A 23070-nucleotide genomic window follows, 5' to 3' on the forward strand; every position below is an offset into this window, starting at 1 on the left:
ATAGCTATAACACCAGGAGAAAGGATGATCTTCACTGTTGTTGTTGTCTTCAGTCCCGAGACTGGTTTGATGCAGCTCTCCATGCTACTCTATCCTGTGCAAGCTTCTTCATCTCCCAGTACTTGCTGCAACCTACATCCTTCTGAATCTGCTTACTGTATTCATCTCTTGGTCTCCCTCTACGATTTTTACCCTCCACGCTGCCCTCCAATGCTAAATTTGTGATCCCTTGATGCCTCAAAACATGTCCTATCAACCGGTCCCTTCTTTTTGACAAGTTGTGCCACAAACTCCTCTTCTCCCCAATTCTATTCAATACCTCCTCATTAGTTATGTGATCTACCCACCTAATCTTCAACATTCATCTGCAGCACCACATTTCGAAAGCTTCTATTCTCTTCTTGTCCAAACTATTTATTGTCCATGTTTCACTTCCATGCATGGCTACACTCCACACAAATACTTTCAGAAACGACTTCCTGACCATTAAATCTATACTCGATGTTAACAAATTTCTCTTCTTCAGAAACGCTTTCCTTGCCATTGCCAGTTACATTTTATATCCTCTCTACATCTTCACTATGCAGGGTTAAATCTGACTTTGGCACAGAAGGGGGTAAATTATGCTGCCACAAAAGTCTTTGGTCACCTACCAAACACCATCAAAAGCCTGACAGATAGTCAACCAACATTTAAAAATAAATTAAAAGAATTTCTAGATGTCAACTCCTTCTACTCATTGGCTGAATTTTTAGATATAAATTAAGGGAGGGGAAAAAACTAACTTAAGCATTAGTGTCATGCAATATTTTGTGTAATGTAATATCTTGTACAGACATCTTTCATTAACCTGACACGTTCCACATCATTACGAAGTGTCGTATTCATGATCTATGGAACAAGTATTAATCTAATCTAATTTAATCTAATCTACGCGTCGAGTTGCACACAGGAATGATTAAAAGACACTATCATATATTGGTAGTTAGAAAAGGGAAGAATACTGAAGCAACAACCTGCCTATGGTCATATCTTATATAAGGTTCATTCAAATGAAACCTAATCAGTGGGTCTACCTTTGCCTTACACATAAGGTGGCAACACCTAACTTTGGGTATGGTGGTGCCATCAGTCAGTAGAGAGACGGACACATGTGCACCATTCGAGATGTTGATAACCACCAGTGTGGTTTCACGCCAAGGAGAAGGTGGTCACACAAGTTATCTTCCACTACTGAACATGCAGGTGAGTAAGTAGGAACAACAAGGAGTGATTCAATTTTTGCTGGCAGAGGAAGTTGGAGGCTGAGAAATGTATCAACGGATGAAGGCTGTGCATGGCAAGTACAGTCTGAGTCATTTAAGTTTTGTGGAATGGCGCAAATGATTCCTTGACGGGCGTGAGTCACTGGAAGACTATGCTCGTCCTGGACAGGCTCATTGTGTCATCACACCAAAAATGGTTGCAGAAGTGAATGATTTAGTCTCCAACAACCACAGAATCATCATGGATGGGATCCATCAGTTACTGGGTATTAGCACGGGCACCGCACTCACCATAATGCATCAACACCTGAACTTTTGAAAAATCTGTGCACAGTGGGTTCCCCATCAACTGACCGCCCAACAGTGCAATACTCGAATGGTGCTATCTTTGAGTCATCTGCAACATTGTCAAGAGGAGGAATATGCCTTTTGACACAGGTGATGAAACATGGAGTCACCATTTTGAAATAGAAATCAAGTGCCAGAGTAAGCAGTGGAATCATGTGACACCACAACCTCCAAAGAAATCAAAAGCCATGCACACCAGTCTGGTAAGGTCATGATGTCCTCCTCCTTTGAACACATGGGCCCACTGCGTGTCGAGTTCCTGGAAGTGGGCACCACCATCAATCACTTTATCAAGCCACTTTACAGAACCTTCGACGAGCAATCAAGTCGAAACACCAAGGCATGTTGTCCAATGGTGTTATCATCCTGCATGATAATGTCCACCCACACATGACAAATACGGTGAAGATGACATTGCAGCAATTTCTATGAGAAGCGCTGGAACATCTGCTGTACAGTCCCAACCTTTCACCGTGCAACTTTCATGTGTTTGGACCTCTAAAACAAGCTATTCGCGGACATCGATTCGTAATGGATGGCAAAGTGTATGACTGGGTTCAGGCCTGGATCGAGAGCAGCTTACTAGCTTCTTCAAGGATGGAATTGTCTGGCTAGTGCTACAATGGGATAAATGTGCCAACAGTTTTGGTGACTATTTTTGAGTATGTGTACTGTGTATAACTGCATTTTTGAGTTAATAGTATTGTTACCATTCCTTTACACTTGTGACTGGGTTTCATTTGAATGCCTCTTATCTAACACCCTGCTGCTTTCTGAGTCACACTGGGCATCATAAAGTATATAAAAATCTCTCATATTGGTAACACTTTTTGACAAACTGTACAAAAAAGAAATACACAAATGGTTGTTCCATATATGGTCAACTTGTAGTAAACACCAGAAGAACATTAGATTTGTGTTAACTGAGCAATAAATAACATTTTGTTGGTACTGACGTAACTGAAGTCTCAATTCAGGCAGGCTAGGGAAAAAATCTTATCTTCACAGTCCCTGGTGTTATTGAATTTAGCATATGTTAAAATGAGGGACTAAGTAAGGAACAAACATTTTTGTTTTTCTCTAAAAAAAAAGAGTGATCCAAGATATAGCCCTCCAAAGATGACACTGCACATACCATTTTTAAGATGCGAATTTTGGAAAAAATTTTAAAAATGCTGCATCTCTGGAACAGTTCTAACTATTTTGCTGGAATTTTTTATTTGAAAGATAATTGCTTTATATTACAAATAAATCCTCCATTTGGACTTACCTGTCAAATTTATTTTACTATAGCATTCTGAACTTTTTTATAATTTATGGAGGTTTTTTTCTTCAAAATTGCCAATTTTGATTTTTTTCTGTTGATTAGTACCACATAGTTCTACATTACCTGAAAAGGAGAGCTTCCACTTTTAGGTTGAACATATCTTATAAAAAACTGAAATTATTGCCATACATAAAATATGTATGGCTCAGGCTCATAACAATTAAAACCTAGCCTTATTTAAAACAATTTTAGTTTTGAAATATGAGTAAGAGACTCATTTTTCAAGCATTTTAAATGGTTCCAAAATATATGTGAAAGGTCTAAAGACTTAAAGGTTTCAATTTATACAACTTCGGTGCACTCTGTTTCGTACTGAAAGCAGTCATCATTGAACTAAAAATGTGTTCCACTGCTTTAATATCTTCCTTTGATATAGAGTGATGCCTTTCTGTTGAACCAATAGGAACTGGAGAACTTACATTCTTCAAAATATTGTGAACAGCAAGTAAGCACTGACTGCATTGTTGCTGTCCTTCAGCAGGAAACCTATACCCAGCAGCTGGTCCATGTGGTAGCATGAAGTTCACTACAGCCTCATTTAACTCATAACTGGTGTCTATAATCTTTGCAATCTTCCAGTCACAGTCATACATACACTCCACATACATCCCACTTCTCAGGTTATGAATCTGCTGTTTCTGAGGTGTTGTCCGAACGAACGAAATTTCTTCTTTCCTGCTCTTTAAAGTGCATGCAATATGAGTTTGTCCATCACTGAGTCCAAAACTGTTTTGCTGAATTCCTTTCACAGGAGTAGTTTTTTTGGACCATTGTTCTTTTTTCCACTCATGAAATTCTTCAATTTCCTCTTTGGACGAAATAATGAGGGCTGTGGATGTGTAAGATTTCACGACTCTCATAAAATCCCCAGCACTCTAAATCACAGCTGTATTTGGTCTGGAAAGATTATGTTTTGTAACATGGTGCTTCATCAGGCCTACATCATCACAATGCCCCTTCCCATGACCAGTAGCACTGTATACCCAGTCAGTTGGCACAAGTGACTTACTCAATTCAAACAGCTGGTAACTATTTTTAAAATGGCTAGGAGCACCATTAGAAATAATGATGATTTTCTCTGCCCCTGTTTTCAGTTGAAGAATTTTGTGCATTGCTAGCAAAGCATGTGCCGAGTTATGTCCTGTGTCATCACTTATAACTGCAACACTTGTGGTTTTGTTTTGAAAATGTGTCACTCCGGTAAATACTGAAACCTGGCCATTACTCCAATGATATTCTTGTACTTCTTGTGGAAGAATTTCAGACTAGTTCTCAGCAAAATCACAGGGAAGCACCAAACATAGTAGTTCAGCCAGTACACACCCCTTCATTTCTGCAATGTGTTTTTGTTATTTCTTTCACTGACCACTTACCGAGTTCATCAACGAAACTGTCAAAGGCAACAGTTTTCTTAATTAGTTTATTTTCCTGCCATGTTGCATATGTAATTTCTGCAGAGTTGGCTGCTACATCTTCCAGGCCATGTGTCTAAAGACAGCCTTCCCTTTCCAGGGCAGTCACCACATTCTTGAAACAAACAAGTCTCTCACTTTGTCACAGACTACTAATGACTTCATATGGCCAATCGAGGTGTCATATCACATGCTCCAGTAAGTTCTTCAAAGTTACCAAACAAAGTTCAAAATTCACACCGTACACACAAACATATCACTACGTCGATGTGGAACTACCCACTTGGGTCATAGTGCATCTTCCAATAAGCGAATTTGTATAGCTGTTCTTATAAATTGCAGGAGCTTCTTTAATACTGCAAGTCGTGTACTTTTTGACCTTCAATTTTTTTTAGTTATAGTGTCTTTTTTGTTTGCACTCTGGTGAGAGCAGTCTCATTTATCTTCTAGATAAAATGATTGTACTATTTGAACTTTAGCTGCTTCTACAAGATGTCCAAAATAGGGATCTGGTCTTCCAAAGACTCTTTTGACAGACCTCACATTTTCTGATTTGTCTACCATGTACTTTGATACTGATGGAATGTGGTTCAAAATTGTTTTCTTTAAAAATGTTTCTGGAATAATGGTTAAAACTTGCACCTTTTCACTGTAGGATGCACAATATTCAACAGCTGAATTAATATTTGTGAACAATTCCAGGCAAGAGGTGCAAGAGTGCTTTGGTTCATTTTCTTCTGAAGATGGAATTTCTACTTTGAAGAGTGTGATCAATTTTGCTGTAGCGCATCCATCCATAGCTTTAGTAATTTCTCTGCACTTTCTTGATTCATAGAGCTTATTACTTGACTTCACTGACCACAGTTGACTGATTCAGGGTATTTAAATACTTCCTCTGTTGACGCAAAATATGCACCATGGGAGGCTTCACCTACCGTATTTAATCTAAGCCGCACTCAAATCCAACCCGCACCTTAAAAATGAGACTCGAAATCAAGGAAAAAAACTGTCCCGAGTCTAAGCCGCACCTGAAATTTGAGACTCAAAATTCAAGGGGAGAGAAAAGTTTTAGATCGCACCTCCAAAACGAAATAAAGTTGGTACATTGTAACATGAGACACAATTTAGGTCGAATGGATGAAGATACAGCTAAGGTAGTTTCGTTCGAGTCGTAAGCTTAGCAGTTAAGCTTTGCCAGGTAGCCATTGCTATTCATCAGGCGCTCCGCCCATATTTATAGGGGTACCCTTCCTTTTTCACGTGGTTCATCTGGTTTGAATCAATTGCTTATTCTGCTTTGATCTGATAAGTGCCATTCTCTCTATTATAAACGTTTATGTCACTCTAAGATGAAAATGCATTATTGTGCTGTGTCATGCATTGTTTGTCATATTCTGATAATGAGTGTTTGCTAACTGTTGCCGCTCGCGGCTTGGCTTGCTTGTGTGTGCACTACTGACGCTTACAATTAAATAATAACAATAATAAGGACATGTGGCATCAGGATAAAGTTGACATTATACCAATTATATTATCAACTACAGGAGTCATACCACACAATATCCACCAGTACATCAACACAATACACCTACATCCAAACATATATATACAAGTAAAGAAATCTGTAATTATTGATACATGTTCAATTACCCAAAAGTTCCTAAATGCAATGTAACATATACCATACAGTTAAAAGGAAGTCACGCTTGATCAAGGTCCGCGTCACTTTCCATTTTTGACCAGACATAACATCTGAGAAAAGAAACAATAATAATAACAAAAGAGAGGATTTTTTTATTTTTGACAATGATCAACAAGAACCAAATAATAGACTGCATATGATAGAAAATGTTCTGAATGAGCGTTTAGCGAAAAATTTTCTTTGTTTGAAAATCTTTGTAGAGGCCTCTTTAGTATATTACATTCTGCACAGAAATTAGTCAGCTTAGATTTAAAAATCTAGTCAATTGTCGAGCTTCACTTCTGACTGTATCACTATTCAGCATAAGAATAACACAAATATAAACATGATATGATATATTCTTCCGCGTTTGCTGTTGTCTCACTCGAGTTTAGTAGTTTATTAGGCAGACAGGACTCAAATTAGACAGCTGCAAACACAAAATAATACATGGCATAATGTATACATTCGTATTATTCTTATAGTAAGGAGAATACTGCATGTGATTCACAATTCATAAAAGTTCCTATTAGCAACCATCTCTGGTTACAGGTAGGAAAAAATTCAAAACGTAGAGTTAGCCATATTGACATACACCCCAAACAGTCTCGCCAGTCGGATTTTCGTAGTACTTTTTTAGTGATGATTTCAAATGCAGAATGTTTTGTTGTTGTTATTGTTGTTTTTGTCGTCTTCAGACCATAGACTGGTTTGATGCAGCTCTCCACACTTTTCTATCCTGTACAATGCAGAGTAGCAACGCTTATAAGAATGAAAATAGCTTAGAAGCTTCTGTGCAACTGAAGTTTGCCTTCTGAGGTGAAGGCTGATTAACACATCAGTCCAGCTGCAACTAGCCTTAAAATTTTCGATTTTTGCTCTCTAGCAATTTCATGTGCCTTAATTTTTAAAATTTTCGCGTTCACAGGAAGGAATTTCTGACGCTGTTCCTTAACAAATTCATTTAAAATCACTTCTAGTGCATTATATCGGCCACACTTAGGCCCACCACATGCTTTCCTGCTACTTGAACATTCAAATAATTTGTTTCTCAGCAGTCGCCATTGCCTGACATTACTCTCGTCAGTCCCGTATTGCACACCTGCAACACGATTCGAACTTTGTTACCCAAAAGAAATAACTGTGTGTCGTGGTGGTCTTCGGTCCGGTGACTGGTTTGATGTAGCTCTCCATGATACTCTATCCTGTGCTTGCTTTTTCATCTCCAAGTACCTACTGCAACCTACATCCTTCTGAATCTGCTTAGTGTATTCATCTCTTGGTCTCCCTCTACAATTTTTACCCTCCACACTGCCCCTCCAGTACTAAATTGGTGATCCCTTGATGCCTCAGAACATGTCCTCCTCCTAGTCAAGTTGTGCCACAAATTTCTCTTCTCCAAAATTCTACTCAATACCTCCTCATTTGTTATGTGATCTACCCATCTAACCTTCAGCATTCTTCTGTAGCACAACATTTCAAAAGCTTCTATTCTCTTCTTGTCTAAACTATTTATCATCCACATATCACTTCCATACATGGCCACACTCCACACAAATACTTTCAGAAATGACTTCCTGATACTTAAATCTATACTTCGATACTTAAAACTATACTTCTCTTCTTCAGAAACGCGTTCCTTGCCATTGTCAGTCTACATTTTATTTCCTCTATACTTCTACCATCATTAGTTATTTTGCTCCCCAAATAGCACAAACAGCCAAACTCATTTACTACTTTAATTGTTTCGTTTCCTAATCTAATTTCCACAGCATCACCCGATTTAATTTGACTACATTCCATTATCCTTGTTTTGCTTTTGTTGATGTTCATCTTTTATCCTTCTTTCAAGACACTGTCCATTCCATTCAACTGCTCTTCCATGCCCTTTGCTGTCTCTGACACAATTACAATGTCATCGGCAAATCTCAAAGTTTTTATGTCTTCTCAATGGATTTTAATACCTACTGCAAACTTTTCTTTTGTTTCCTTTATTGCTTGCTCAATATACAGATTGAATAACATCGGGGAGAGGCTACAACCCTGTCTCACTCCCTTCCCAACCACTGCTTCCCTTTCATACTCCTCGACTCTTGTAACTGCCATCTGGTTTCTGTACAAATTGTAAATAGCCTTTGGCTCCCTGTATTTCACCCCTACCACCTTTAGAATTTGAAAGAGAGAGTTCCAGTCAACATTGTCAAAAGCTTTCTCTAAGTCTACAAATGCTAGAAACATAGGTTTGCCTTTCCTTAATCTATTTTCTAAGATAAGTCGTAGGGTCAGGATTGCCTCACGTGTTCCAACATTTCTATGGAATCCAAACTGATCTTCCCCGAGGTCAGCTTCTACCAGTTTTTCCACTCGTCTGTAAAGAAATCGTGTTAGTATTTTGCAACCATGACTTATTAAACTGATAGTTCGGTAATTTTCACATCTGTCAACACCTGCTTTCTTTGGGATTGGAATTATTATATTCTTCTTTAAGTATGATGGTATTTTGTCTGTCTCATACATCTTGCTCACCAGATGGTAGTTTTGTCAGGACTGGCTCTCCCAAGGCCGTCAGTAGTTCTAATGGAATATTGTCTACTCCCGGGGCCTTGTTTTGACTCAGGTTTTTCAGTGCTCTGTCAAACTCTTCTCGCAGTATCATATCTCCCATTTCATCTTCATCTACATCCTTTTCCATTTCCATAATATTGTCCTCAAGTACATCACCCTTGTATAGACCCTGTATATACTCCTTCCACCTTTCTGCTTTCCCTTCTTTGCTTAGAACTGGGTTTCCTTCTGAGCTCTTGATATTCATGCAAGTTGTTCTCTTTTCTCCAAAGGTTTCTTTAATTTTCCTGTAGGCAGTATCTATCTTACACCTAGTGATATATGCCTCTATATTTGCCCTCTGGCCATTCCTGCTTAGACATTTTGCACTTCCTGTCTATCTCATTTTTGAGATGTTTGTATTCCTTTTTGTCTACTTCATTTACTTCATATTTGTATTTTCTCCTTTCATTAATTAAATTCAATATATCTTCTGTTACTCAAGGATTTCTACTAGCCCTCGTCTTTTTACCTACTTGATACTCCGCTGCCTTCACTGTTTCATCTCTCAAAGCTACACATTCTTTTTCTACTGTATTTCTTGCCCCCATTCTTGTCAATCGTTCCCTCATGTTCTCCCTGAAACTCTCTACAACCTCTGGTTCTGTCAGTATATCTATGTCCTATCTCCTTAAATTCCCAGCTCTTTGCCGTTTCTTTGGTTTTAATCTGCAGTTCATGACCAACAGATTGTGGTCAGAGTCCACATCTGCCCCTGGAAATGTCTTACAATTTAAAACCTGTTTCCTAAATATCTGTCTTACCATTATATAATCTATCTGAAATCTTCTATTATCTCCAGGCCTCTTCCATGAATACAATCAACAAGTACTTCACAAAATTCCACGAAGCAAAAGGTGCCGCTATGTGAAATCTTAATGAGCCCCAGCACATCAACTCGTGCAACAATCCTAAAGCCTTGTATATTGTTGGTATTTTTGTGTAAAGAAATTTATTTTCATTGCTACAAATATTTGAAAGGCTGCTACATTCGAAGATGAACAATAGGAATTTCTATTTATTTCGTTGAATAATATATGAAAATGCAGTGGATGAAACTCGGGGTAGAGAAAAAAAGCTTTTCTTCTACCTTATTTACTGACACAGAGGTTTTGGCGGCAGTATTCATCTTTGTGCTTGCAAAGCATGCCTGTGTAGCACTACATATATTCGATGGAAGAAGTTAGTTGTGGCAGCACCTACCAATATTTTTCAGAACTTCCACTTACAAAATAGTACTCAACAACTAGAATACAGAAACCTACAATGAACAACCATGACAAAGAAACTATGAAGAAGTGTAAGAAATATCTGTAACAATGAAAGTGAAAAGAAGTAACTGCAACAAAGAAAGTGACAGCAGCAGCAGGAGGAGGAGATAAGTATTTAACATCCTGCTGACAATGAGGTCATTAGAGACGAAGCACAAGTTCAGATTTGGGAAGGATGGGGAAGCAAATCAGTTGTGCCCTTTGAAAGGAACCATCCTGGCATTTGCCTTAAACGACTGAGGGAAATCACGGAAAACCTACATCAGTATAGCCCGAGACAGGTTTGAAACTTTGTCCTCACATATGTGAGCCCAGTGTACTAACCATTGTGCTACCTCGCTCTGTAAAGTGATAAGAAATAACTGCAAAGAGACAATAGAAATAACCACTGTAACAAAGAAATTAGTAAGAGAACTTCAGTGGATACATACATTACTGCTGAAAGTTAAAAAAAATTGTTTTTAAAAAGAAAACATGTCCAACTTAAAAACGGGAGTTCTCCTTTACAGAGAATATAGTCCTACATGGTACTAATAAACATAAAAAAAATTTAAATTTTCTGGAGATTACAAAAAAAAACAAAAGGCGACAGTAAAAGAAATTTGACAGATACCTCCAAACGGAGGATACCATTGTAATCATAAAGCCATTATCTTTCAAATAAAAAAAATTCTATCAAAATATCTGGAATTGTTGCAGAGATACAGTATTTTTAAAAAGTTTCCAAAATTCGCATCTTCAAAATGGTGTTTGCAGTGTCACCTTTGGGGCCTGCATCTTGGGACAGGAATTTTTTTGGAGAAAACAAAAAAATACGTGTTTCTTACTTCCTCCTGAATTTTAACATATGCTAAATTCAATAACATCCGAGACTATGAAGGTAATCCCTTTGCCTGAAGTGATACGGATTATGCCCACAGTTCCCAGTGGAAATAACTGTATGTCGAATGTATACAATCAAATGGAAACTATGATTCCACATCTCGAGGAATAAATAATGTAAACATGAACAAAATAACAAAAACTGCTTGTTCTTATATAATATCAGCTGCTCTGAGCAGCAGAGCACTGAAAATAAACAAAAATAATCCAAATCATTGTCAAACTAATACCATGCCATTACAAGAAATTAAAGTTTCTGGAAATCTAAGGTTAAGTAACAGTATCCCGTGATGGCAATGTGTATGCATTAGCGTGCTTCTATAATCTTTTTCTTGTAGGAAAAATATTTCCAAGATGCTAAATATTAATATGCATTGTCCAAGTAGTCTTCACTCCGTGTCATTCATTTCCCTACTCAATTTACTACTGAAACTGTCCTCTCAATTAAACAAAAATAATGTAGCAAGATTCTTAGGACGAGCAAGTACTCACCTCCACATTTCACCATCATGGAAAACAATGCAATCATAAGCTGGACCAACATCATTGTATTTTTTATCAAGTGACGTCAATACATCCACCCTTGCTTCGAAGTCCTCTTTCTGCAATTTATCTGCTGTAGATAAATTTGATGTATTTTTTGCTTCAAATTCCTAGAAGTGTCCATAACAACAAATGATTTCATTAGAGGTCCAACATTTCTCTGTGCTTCACTCCAGATTAACAATGAATATGAAAAAAAAACAATACCTGTAGTTCCCTTGTTGCTTTTGACACAGCAGCCTTGTGTCCATGATCCCAAAGATTTTCTTTCCGCTCTTTCTCTATCCGTTCTCTTAGTTTGGAAGGATACAGATCGAAAGCATTTTTAATTCCTATATGATAATCACCACTTGGGTTTTTCCAAGCTGATGGAATCTAGAAAAAAAGAAAGATACATATCATTTTTATCTTTTTTTTTATTTTTGAAGAGGTATGCAATACAGGTCACTTAGGGAATACATTATCTTACTGTGAGAGAATGGAGATAAATATAAAAACATACATCTCAGAGAATGTGTTTAGACAATTAACAGGACCTTGACCAGAAAAATCCACAAATGCTCAAAAATGATGTTTTATAAGGTAATGGCAGTACCCAAGCAGTACCATATGGCAGAAATATGGGAAAGTAAACAGATCATACATGAGAAAAGTGGATGTGAAGATTAAATTTTTAAGATGTGTGGCAGTGACTATGATTGATTGTTATCTGCACTTTATCATTTCTTGAGTACCTGTAGCATTTAAACATAAAAAAAATGTCATAAATCCAATTTTTCATAGATTAAAGTTTGATCAGAGGATAATACCGTAACCTACAAAACATTTAGATGTCGTGTCCCTAAATAATTTCAGACTGAACAAAACAGAAAATCATCCACATCACAGTTGCTTCTACAAGTTTTAAAATACATCATCATTTTGTAACTTTTTTGGATGTGTAACTGAATACCATCAAATTAAACACAATGGGGAGTTTGAGGAAATACAATAAATATAGATCAAGTGCTGGCATAACTTAGGCACAAGAATTTCTTGAAATAACTGCAACCAGTCAGCTTTTGCTTTGATTTTCAATTTTTTGTATCGCATTACTGGTTTCAAACCGCCTAGCAATTTATCATCAGATGGTACATATTTATTGATTGTCTGCGACAGTGTGGGAGTTGTGTAGTTGTGGCAACATGTATAAAGAAAACTTTTAAGCACCGAGTGTGGCGAGAATTATTCACATTATGAAATCGATAATAAAAATTGAAGAACAAAACAAAAGGCAGTTGGTTGCAGTAATCTCAAAAAACAAGCTAGAGTTGTAGATTTCCTGCAATACAATGGAATTAGCATCCAATGTAATAAAAGGGGAGTACACAGTGAGTATCCGTGTTTAAAACCAATGAGGATGATACTGTGCTCTTCAATACAAAGACTGGTTTGATGCAGCTCTCCACACTAATCTATCCTGTACAATCCTCTTCATCTCCAAATCAACAACTGTAATCTGCATCCATTTGGAAGTTCTTACTGTATTCATCTCTTCGTTTCCCATTACAATTTTTACTGGCCACACATCCCTCCAATTTCAAATTTATGAATCCTAGCTGTATCAGAATACTCCTATCAACTGATCACGTCATTAGTCAATTTTTGCAACAAATTTATATTCTTCAAAATTTTGTCTTTATCTTCCAAACTAATTAAGTAATTTAACCATATAGTCTTCAGCATTCTCCTGTACCACTGAATTGCAAAAGCTTTTATTCTCTTCTTGTTGGAACTTCATATCATCCATGTTTCACTTCCACATACAAGGCTACCTTTCAGACAAATAACTTCAGAAAATATTTCCTAACACGAATTCATATATAAAGTTACATTTCTCTTCTTCAGAAACACTTTTTTTTTTCTCGAATTTGCAATCTACAGTTTATGTTCTCTTTACTTCACCCATTATTAGTTAATTTGAGTCCAAATAGCAAAACTCATGTATCACTTTTAGTGTTTCATTTCTTAATCTAACTCTCCCAGCACCAAATAATATTCAAAGGGATTTGATTAATGCACCAAATGAAGACATTGGTAACGTCTTAGAATACATAGAAAGGATGGATGGTGCCACATATTTTACGATTGGCAGTGCAAGCAGAACTGGCAAAAGGAAACACATGGCGATAGAAATAAACTGTGCCTGACAAGGCCGGATTCAGAAGGAGCAAAGAAAAGTAATATGGGCAACATAGGCCATGACTAGTGACAAGAAATTTTTGGGAAAACAATAATGCAAAAGATAGTGCAAAATAAGCAGTACTTCACAAAATAATGCAAAATGGATGATTTTTATGAGATTTTGTGAATTTTGTAATTCTTGCCAAATAAAAATATTATAAAATCTGACAGCAGTTTCCCAATATTTGTAACTAATAGATACCGTACTGAACATTAAAACTGCATTTTGACTTTTAATCTCCTCGAGGTTGGAGTACAATTTTAAACTGACAGTTCAATTCCCATGTAGCAAACTTTGATGTGATGACAAAAATAGAATTTAAATTAGCAAAAATAATACTGAAAAAGGGGGGGGGGGGAAATCACTGGATTTGGAAAAAGAATGAATTTGGTATAATACAACGACTTTGGCAAAAAAGAACAACGACTGTGGCAAAAAAGAACAACGACTGTGGCAAAAAAGAACAACGACTGTGGCAAAAAAGAACAACGACTGTGGCAAAAAAGAACAACGACTGTGGCAAAAAAGAACAACGACTGTGGCAAAAAAGAACAACGACTGTGGCAAAAAAGAACAACGACTGTGGCAAAAAAGAACAACGACTGTGGCAAAAAAGAACAACGACTGTGGCAAAAAAGAACAACGACTGTGGCAAAAAAGAACAACGACTGTGGCAAAAAAGAACAACGACTGTGGCAAAAAAGAACAACGACTGTGGCAAAAAAGAACAACGACTGTGGCAAAAAAGAACAACGACTGTGGCAAAAAAGAACAACGACTGTGGCAAAAAAGAACAACGACTGTGGCAAAAAAGAACAACGACTGTGGCAAAAAAGAACAACGACTGTGGCAAAAAAGAACAACGACTGTGGCAAAAAAGAACAACGACTTTGGCAAAAAAGAACAACGACTTTGGCAAAAAAGAACAACGACTTTGGCAAAAAAGAACAACGACTTTGGCAAAAAAGAACAACGACTTTGGCAAAAAAGAACAACGACTTTGGCAAAAAAGAACAACGACTTTGGCAAAAAAGAACAACGACTTTGGCAAAAAAGAACAACGACTTTGGCAAAAAAGAACAACGACTTTGGCAAAAAAGAACAACGACTTTGGCAAAAAAGAACAACGACTTTGGCAAAAAAGAACAACGACTTTGGCAAAAAAGAACAACGACTTTGGCAAAAAAGAACAACGACTTTGGCAAAAAAGAACAACGACTTTGGCAAAAAAGAACAACGACTTTGGCAAAAAAGAACAACGACTTTGGCAAAAAAGAACAACGACTTTGGCAAAAAAGAACAACGACTTTGGCAAAAAAGAACAACGACTTTGGCAAAAAAGAACAACGACTTTGGCAAAAAAGAACAACGACTTTGGCAAAAAAGAACAACGACTTTGGCAAAAAAGAACAACGACTTTGGCAAAAAAGAACAACGACTTTGGCAAAAAAGAACAACGACTTTGGCAAAAAAGAACAACGACTTTGGCAAAAAAGAACAACGACTTTGGCAAAAAAGAACAACGACTTTGGCAAAAAAGAACAACGACTTTGGCAAAAAGAACAACGACTTTGGCAAAAAGAACAATGAATTTGGCAAAAAGCAGCAAATATGGCAAAAATATAACACAGAATTTGGCAAAAAAGTGACACCTATGGGAAAATAACAACAATAAATTGACGGAAAAATGAACTGGGAGGGGGAGGGGATGAGGGTGGGGGGCTGGGAGGGGGTGGGGGTGGGAAGAATAGGAAAGTAATAGTTGAACTGGCAAAAAGTTACATTACATTAAAATTGCTCTAAATTTGTCACATAGTAACAATGAATTGGGTCAGAAAACAACAAATCTGGCAAAAAAAATTACAACACACTTGGAAAAAAGTAAAACTGAAAAAAATGGCACAGAATTTGGCAAAAAAGCAACAAGGAATCTTTAAAAAAAATTGGCTAAAAATTACACTGTATTTGGTCAAAATAACACCAACTTTGACAGAAAAGATACCAAATATGGCAAAACACAAATGTCACAAAAAATACATAATTTGACAACAAAATGCACCAAATGTGGCAAAAATAATACCCCAAATTTGGCAAACAAATAACAACAAATTTGGAACATTTATTACCTAATTTGCAAAAATCTGAATGTTGTTAAAAGTTGCACCAACTTTGGCAAAATTAATACTGAATGTGGGGAAAAAACCATGGTATGCAGCCATAAAATGAAAAGATTTTTTCCCCTGTCCCTAGGCATGACACATGGAACAAGGAAGAGAAACTTTGTGAAGCAGAAGTAATGGAATAATGGGAGGCAAGACAGTAACAGAAAACTGGATCCCAAGAAACAGAGGGGAAAACAGAAGATTCAATGGACAAAGACAGCAAGGAGACAGAAATGGAGTTTCAAACATGGAAAATGAGTAGGCATCCCACTGGAGATTCACTGGGATTGGAACAAGGACCAAGTGAAGTACAACAGCAGATAAAAACCAGCCAAAATATAAGGGAATGTTTTTTTACAGAAAGAATTTCAGGAGAAGAGAAATTTTGGCAAGATCTTTATATTTACCAATGGAAAAAGCACAACAGACAGCAGAGTTTAGTTCATAGAGACTTTGGTGGTTTCTGTAAGTGGGCAAAATGTAGTGCTTAAGCCATTGAGACTTTGGGGCTACTGGAAGGAAATGATGGGGATAAGTGTTTGCAGCAGCCAGATAATGTGAATGAATGTGAGAACGTAAATTTAGAAGTGAGTGATGTGCATGTTCATTGACATAAAAAGCTATGGTTCCACCAAAGAGACTCATGGTAAGTGTGGTGGTGACTTTTGTGTTGATATTACTGGTGATTTTGTGTTAATGATGAAGTGGATGGCAATGAAGTTGTTAATGTTGGAACTAGGAGCAATTCAAACAAAAATGTATCCGATTTTTGTAGAAAATGTTGATGGGGCATAAGTCTTTCTAGTAGTGACATCAGATGTAACAGCGGAGAAGAAAGTATATGATACCACGGAAAAAAGGGAGTTAATATCATATAATGTTGAATCATTTGAAGGAATGAAGGAAGGAAGATTAGGGTTTAATACTCCATCAACACTGATGTCATTGGTGATGGAGAACACACTCTAATGTTTCAAGGACAGGGAAGATAACTGGCTGCACCCTTTCAAATAAACCATCCATGCATTTGCCTAGAACAATGTAAGAAAATTGCACAAAACCAAAGCCTGGATGACCGGACATGAATTTGAACCATCATCCTCCAGAAAGAGAGTCCAGTGTGCTAATCACTGCACCATTCTGCTCTGCTGCATCACTGGAGACTGTTACACATGTCAAGAAGTGAAGGCTGTTGTGCTGAATTTATTGATATGGGTGATTTAGAAAGGTTACGGGAAGGAGATGATACCAGCAAGGGGAGATAATTAAATTTACAATGATTATAATAAGAAGTTCTGAAAAGAATTTGTTGTCTGTGTCCCCAAATAAGTTTGAATTATTGGAAAGTCTATAAAGAAACGTTTTCCAGGGATCTGTTACATAAAGTAAATGATAATAAGTCATGAAAAGAGAAATAAATATGTGAAGATTAACTGAAAATAGAGCCATTAGAAGAATAGTTCAGAACAGCAAACATATAGCCAGTTGCTTATAAATATATACATAAGAAATTCACCAAGAATTGTTAATGGAAGAAAAAGGGCCATAGGAAATGTCAAAAAAAACATAATAAGAATGTAGACAGACCAAGTTTTAACTAGAATTGAAGAAAGTAATATATTTTAAGGTTTACGAAAGTCATGAAGTGCACGAGTTTAATTGTTGGGTATGAATGATAAACAGTGTTTTATGCTTTGTGTGTGTTATTGTTTTCCAAGCACCTAGATCACTCCCATATTAGCCCAATGTGCTCCCTACAAAAAAGTTGTTGTTGGTTGTTTTTTTGGGGAAGGAGACCAGACAGCGAGGTCATCGGTCTCCTCGGATTAGGGAAGGATGGGGAAGGAAATCGGCCGTGCCCTTTGAAAGGAACCATCCCGGCATTGGCCTGGAGCGATTTAGGGAAATAACGGAAAACCTAAATCAGGATGGCCGGACGCGGGATTGAACCGTCGTCCTCCCAAATGCGAGTCCATACAAAAAAGTATTCAAATATTTAACAGTAGTTATTTTAAAATCAGTAATAAAAATCCATAGGATAACCCAGTTATAAAAGTTTGTACAAGAGAATGTTGTCCTTCAGCAATGTGCATGATTGGCTGGTTGGTTGCTTGGTTTAAAGGGGGCAGAAGGGGGGGAGGGGGGGGCGCAGATCAAACTGCGAGGTAATCAGTCCCTCGTTCCAGGTAAAATAATTACACAAGGCAAAGAAGAAACACGAGACGCACAGCACAATAACATGAGAAAGGAAGAACTAGAAGAACGACAGAACAACCAACACTACCACGGACAAAACAGAAAAAGAAAACCACAGAAGTAAGAAACAGGTAGAAGCAGTAAAAACAAGAAAGCAGATGACCGTGGCTGACCGACCATGAGAATAAAAAGGAAAAGCCAGCTACTCTGCGACACATTAAAACACCCACCCTAAAAGCATTAAGAGTGTAGAACACAAAGGGACAAAGGACACATGTTAAAACTTATACAGAATGATAAAACCCACCATCACATATAAAACGTAATACTAAATTAGCCGATGAGGCATTGTCAGTTAAAATTAATGACAATGTGTCCGCTAATGGAAAAGTGCATTGCAGGGCAGCCAAAAAAGGACAGCTAACCAAGATATGGACCACTGTCAGCCTGACACTGCACCAACACTCGGGTGGGTCATCACGGCAAAGGAGAGCCATGTGTCACCCAAGCATGCCCACTGCGGAGCCGGCAGAGAACCACAGAGTCCCTGCGAGAAGCCCACATGGAGGACTCCCACAAATTCGCAGTCTCCTTAATGGCATGCATCTTTTTGTGCGTGCTGAGGTTATGCCATTTCGTCTCCCAAAGTCGCAAAACTGAACACAGGTCAGTTGCAGAGAAGCTGATCTCCATAAGAGGTTTCCTCATAGCCTGTTTGGACAGCCTGTCAGCAGATTCGTTGCCTGGGATTCAAATGTGACCTGGGGCCCACACAAACACAACTGAACGACTGGACCATTCCAGGTCTTAGATGGACTCCTGGATGGTTGCTACCAAAGGATGACGTGGGTAGCACTGGTCGATAGCTTGCAGGTTGCTCAAGGAGTCAGTACACAGAAGTAACAACTCCCCAGGACACGAACGGATGTGCTCAAGAGGATGAGATATAGCCACCAGCTCGGCAGTGAAAACACTGCAGCCATTGGGCAAGGAATGCTGTTCAATATGTCCTTCATGGACATATGCGAAGCTTGGCCTCGGTACATGTCAAGAATCGACAGGAACTGGCAGTGGAGATCTGCAGGGTTAACTGAGTCCTCAGATTCATGTGAAAGGTCCAGACAAAGCAGCGGCCTATGTGTACACCATGAAGGTGTCTGTGATGGACCTCAAGTATAGGTGGTAAAGGCAAGGACTCCAGTTCAGAAAGAAGGGATCGGACACGAACTGCAATTGGAAGCCCTGATCTGGGCCGCCAATGCGGGAGATGAACTGCCATGGGCGGGAAAAGGAGACAGTGATTTGGATGCGCAGGGGAACTACGAATGTGTGCAATGTAACTGGCAGCAGTTGTGCAAGCCTGCAATGGAAGGACTCAGGTCTCCACAAGGACCCTGGTCACCGGACTCTTCCTAAAATCTTCTGTCAATAGGCGAACGCCACAGTGGTGCACTGAGTCCAGTAAACACAATGCTGTGGGTGCCACCAATCCATAAACCAGACTCCCATAGTCAAGGTGGGATTGAACAAGGGCTCTGTAGAGCTGCAACAGCGGTGAGTGATCTGCATCCCAGTTAGTGTTGCTCAGGTAGCGGAGGGCTGACGAAGGTGAGATAGCCAAGTCAATAGGGTGTTGAAAACGAGTCCTAAGAATTAATGTCTCCACTACAGTGAGTAGATCATCATTAAGGTAAAGTTCTGGTTCTGGATAAACGGTATGACACCGACAGAAGTGCATAACACACGAATTTGTGGCCGAGAACTGGAAATCCTGAGCTACAGCCCATGATGCACCTTGTGGATGGCTCCCTGTAGGCACCGCTCAGCAACACCAGTACGAAATTAAGAAGTCATCTGCATACGGAGAAGGTGAAATGGACAGCCCTACAGCTGCTGTTAGCCCTTTAATCACCACTAAAAATAGAGGTACACTCAATACAGAGCCCTGCAGAACCCCATTCTCCCGGATATAGGAGGAGCTATGGGAGGCACCAACTGGGACACGGAAAATATGAAGCGACAGGAAATTTTGGATACAAATCAGAAGTGGGGCTCAGAGACCCCACTCTTATAATGTGTTAAGGATAGGATGTCGCCAAAAAAGATGGCAACCAGGTGTTGGCATCTGGAAAAGGCTGTTCAGATGGCAGACTTGAGGAACACAAGATTATCAGCAATAAAGTAACCCTGGCAGAAGCCGCCCTGACATGGAGTCTTCTCTAGATTGTCGCACAGATGACAAAATGGTAGATATCGGAATAGATGACAGAAAGATAGAAAAATAATTAGAATCGCTCAAAACAGGAAAGGCCGCTGGACATGATGGGATACCAGTTCCATTTTACACAGAGTACGCGAAGGAACTTGCCACCCCCCCCCCCCCCCCCTTCATGCAGTGGTGTACCGTAGGTCTCTAGAAGAGTGTAGTGTTTCAAAGGATTGGAAAAGGGCACAGGTCATCCCTGTTTTCAAGAAGGGATGTCTAACATATGTGCAGAACTATAGATCTTTATCTCTAACGTCGATCAGTTGTAGAATTTTGGAACACGTACTATGTTAGAGTATAATGAGTTTTCTGGAGACTAGAAATCTACTCTGCAGGAATCAGCATGGGTTTCAAAAAAGACGATCGTGTGAAACCCAGCTCGCGCTATTCGTCCAGAAGACTCAGAGGGCCACAGACACAGGTTCCCAGGTAGATGCCGTGTTTCTTGACTTCCACAAGGCGTTCGATACCGTTCCCCACAGTTGTTTAATGAACAAAGTAAGAGCATATGAACTATCAGACCAATTGTGTGATTGGATTGAAGAGTTCCTAGACAACAGAACACAGCATGTCATTCTCAATGGAGAGAAGTCTTCCGAAGTAAGAGTGATTTCAGGTGAGCCACAGGGGAGTGTCATAGGACCGCTGCTTTTCACAATATATATAAATGACCTTGTGGATAACATCAGAAGTTCAGTGAGGCTATTTGTGGAGGATGCTGTAATATATCGAGAGGTGTAATAATGGAAAACTGTACTTAAATGCAGGAGGATCTACAACGAACTGATGCATGGTGCAGGGAATGGCAAATGAATCTCAATGTAGAGAAGTGTAATGTGCTGTGAATACACAGAAAGAAAGATCCGTTATCATTTAGCTACAATATAGCAGGTCAGCAACTGGAAGCAGTTAATTCTGTAAATTATCTGGAAGTAGGCATTAGGAGTGATTTAAAATGGAATGACCACATAAAATTAACTGTCAGTAAAGCAGATGCCAGACAGGTTCATTGGAAGAATTCTAAGGAAATGCACTCCGAAAACGAAGGAAGTAGGTTACAATACACTTGTTCGCCCACTGCTTGAATACTGCTCACCGGTGTGGGATCCTTACCAGATAGGGTGGATAGAAGATATAAAGAAGATCCAACAGAGAGCAGCGCGCTTCGTTACAGGATCATTTAGTAGTCGCGGAAGCGTTACGGAGTTGATAGATAAACTCCAGTAGAAGAATCTGCAAGAGAGGCGCTCAATAGCTCGGTAGGGGCTTTTGTTGAAGTTTCGAGAACATACCTTCATTGAGGGGTCAAGCAGTATATTGCTCCCCCCTATGTATATCTCGCGAAGAGACGATGAGGATAAAATCAGAGAGATTAGAGCCCACACAGAGGCATACCAACAATCTTTCTTTCCGCGAACAATACGAGAATGGAACAGAAGGGAGAACTGATAGATGTACTCAAAGTAACCTCCGCCACACACAGTGATATGGTTTGCGGAGTATGGATGTAGATGTAGATGGGCTACATGACTCCAGGACCTAACCCAACCGCTGCTTAGTGAACAGTGTTGTCGTAGTGAGATTGAATATTGTAATCCTCAAAAAAATAAACGAAAAATATACCTATTCAAAAAGCAGATAAAAATTCACTTGACACCTTCCTGAGCAACAATCTCCACTCGTTCCAAGTTAATAATGTAAGTGTACACCAGATGTGGCTTAAATTAAAAGAAATAGTATTGGCAGGAATTGAGAGATTTATACCAAATAAATTAACAAACATTGGAACTGATCCTCCTTGGTACACAAAATGGGTAAGAACACTGTTGCAGAAACAACAAAACAAACATGCCACATTTAAAAAGATGCAAAATCCCCAAGTTTGGCGATCTTTTACAGAAGCTCGAAATTTAGCGCAGACTTCAATGTGGGATGCTTATAACAGTTTTCACAATGAAACAGTCTCGAAATCTGGCAGAAAATCCAAATAGATTCTGGTCGTATGTGAAGGATGTGAGCGGCAAGAAACAATAAACGACTTCTCTGCACAATAGCAATGGAGATATTATCGAAGACAGTGCTGCCAAAGCAGAGTTACTAAACACGGCCTTACAAAATGCCTTCACAAAAGAAGACAAAGTAAATATTCCTGAATTTGAATCTAAAACAGCTGCCAACAAGAGTAACGTAGAAGTAAATATCCTCAGAGTAGTGAAGCAACTTAAAGCACTTAATAAAAGCAAGTCTTCTGGTCCATACTGTAAACCAATTAGGTTCCTTTCGGAGTATGCTGATGCATTAGCTCCATACTTAACAATCTTATACAACCATTCCCTGGACGAAAGATCCGTACCCGAAGACTGGGAAGTTGCATAGGTCACACCAATATTCAAGTAAAGTAGTAGGAGTAATCCACTAAATTACAGGCCCTTCTCATCAACGTCAATATGCAGCAGGATTTTGGAACATATGCTGTGTTTGAACAATATGAATTACCTCAAAGAAAATGTTTTATTGACACACAGTAAATATGGGTTTAGAAAACATCGTTCCTGTGAAAAGCAACTAGCTCTTTATTCAAATGAAGTGTTGAGTGCTATTGACAAGGGTTTCAAATCGATTCCGTATTTCTGGAATTCCGGAAGGCTTTTGACACTGTACCACACAAGCGGCTCGTAGTGAAATTGCGTGCTTGTAGAATACCATCTCAGTTATGCGACTGGATTTGTGATTTCCTGTCAGAGAGGTCCATAGTAATTGACAGAAAGTCATTGAGTAAAACAGAAGTGATTTCTGGCATCCCCCAAGGTAATGTTATAGGCTCTTTGGTGTTCCTTACCTATATAAACAATTTGGGAGAGAATCTGAGCAGCTGTCTTCGTTTGTTTG

At 38.7% G+C, this 23070-nt stretch overlaps 1 protein-coding gene across 1 annotated transcript in view; it reads right to left on the minus strand.

Annotated features, from left to right (window-relative positions):
• The window catches only part of LOC126355027 (tripeptidyl-peptidase 2), a 283245-nt gene that overhangs the window by 218052 nt on the left and 42123 nt on the right, over window positions 1-23070 (minus strand). The window contains exons 3-4 of the mRNA XM_050005173.1: window positions 11541-11708; window positions 11283-11443 (exon numbers count right to left, since the gene is read on the minus strand). Coding sequence (XP_049861130.1) covers window positions 11283-11443; window positions 11541-11708 — 329 coding nt within the window. The remainder of the gene's footprint in view (window positions 1-11282; window positions 11444-11540; window positions 11709-23070) is intronic.

The sequence above is a fragment of the Schistocerca gregaria genome, chromosome 3 (assembly GCF_023897955.1).
Source record: "Schistocerca gregaria isolate iqSchGreg1 chromosome 3, iqSchGreg1.2, whole genome shotgun sequence".
Taxonomy (NCBI): Eukaryota; Metazoa; Arthropoda; class Insecta; order Orthoptera; family Acrididae; genus Schistocerca; species Schistocerca gregaria.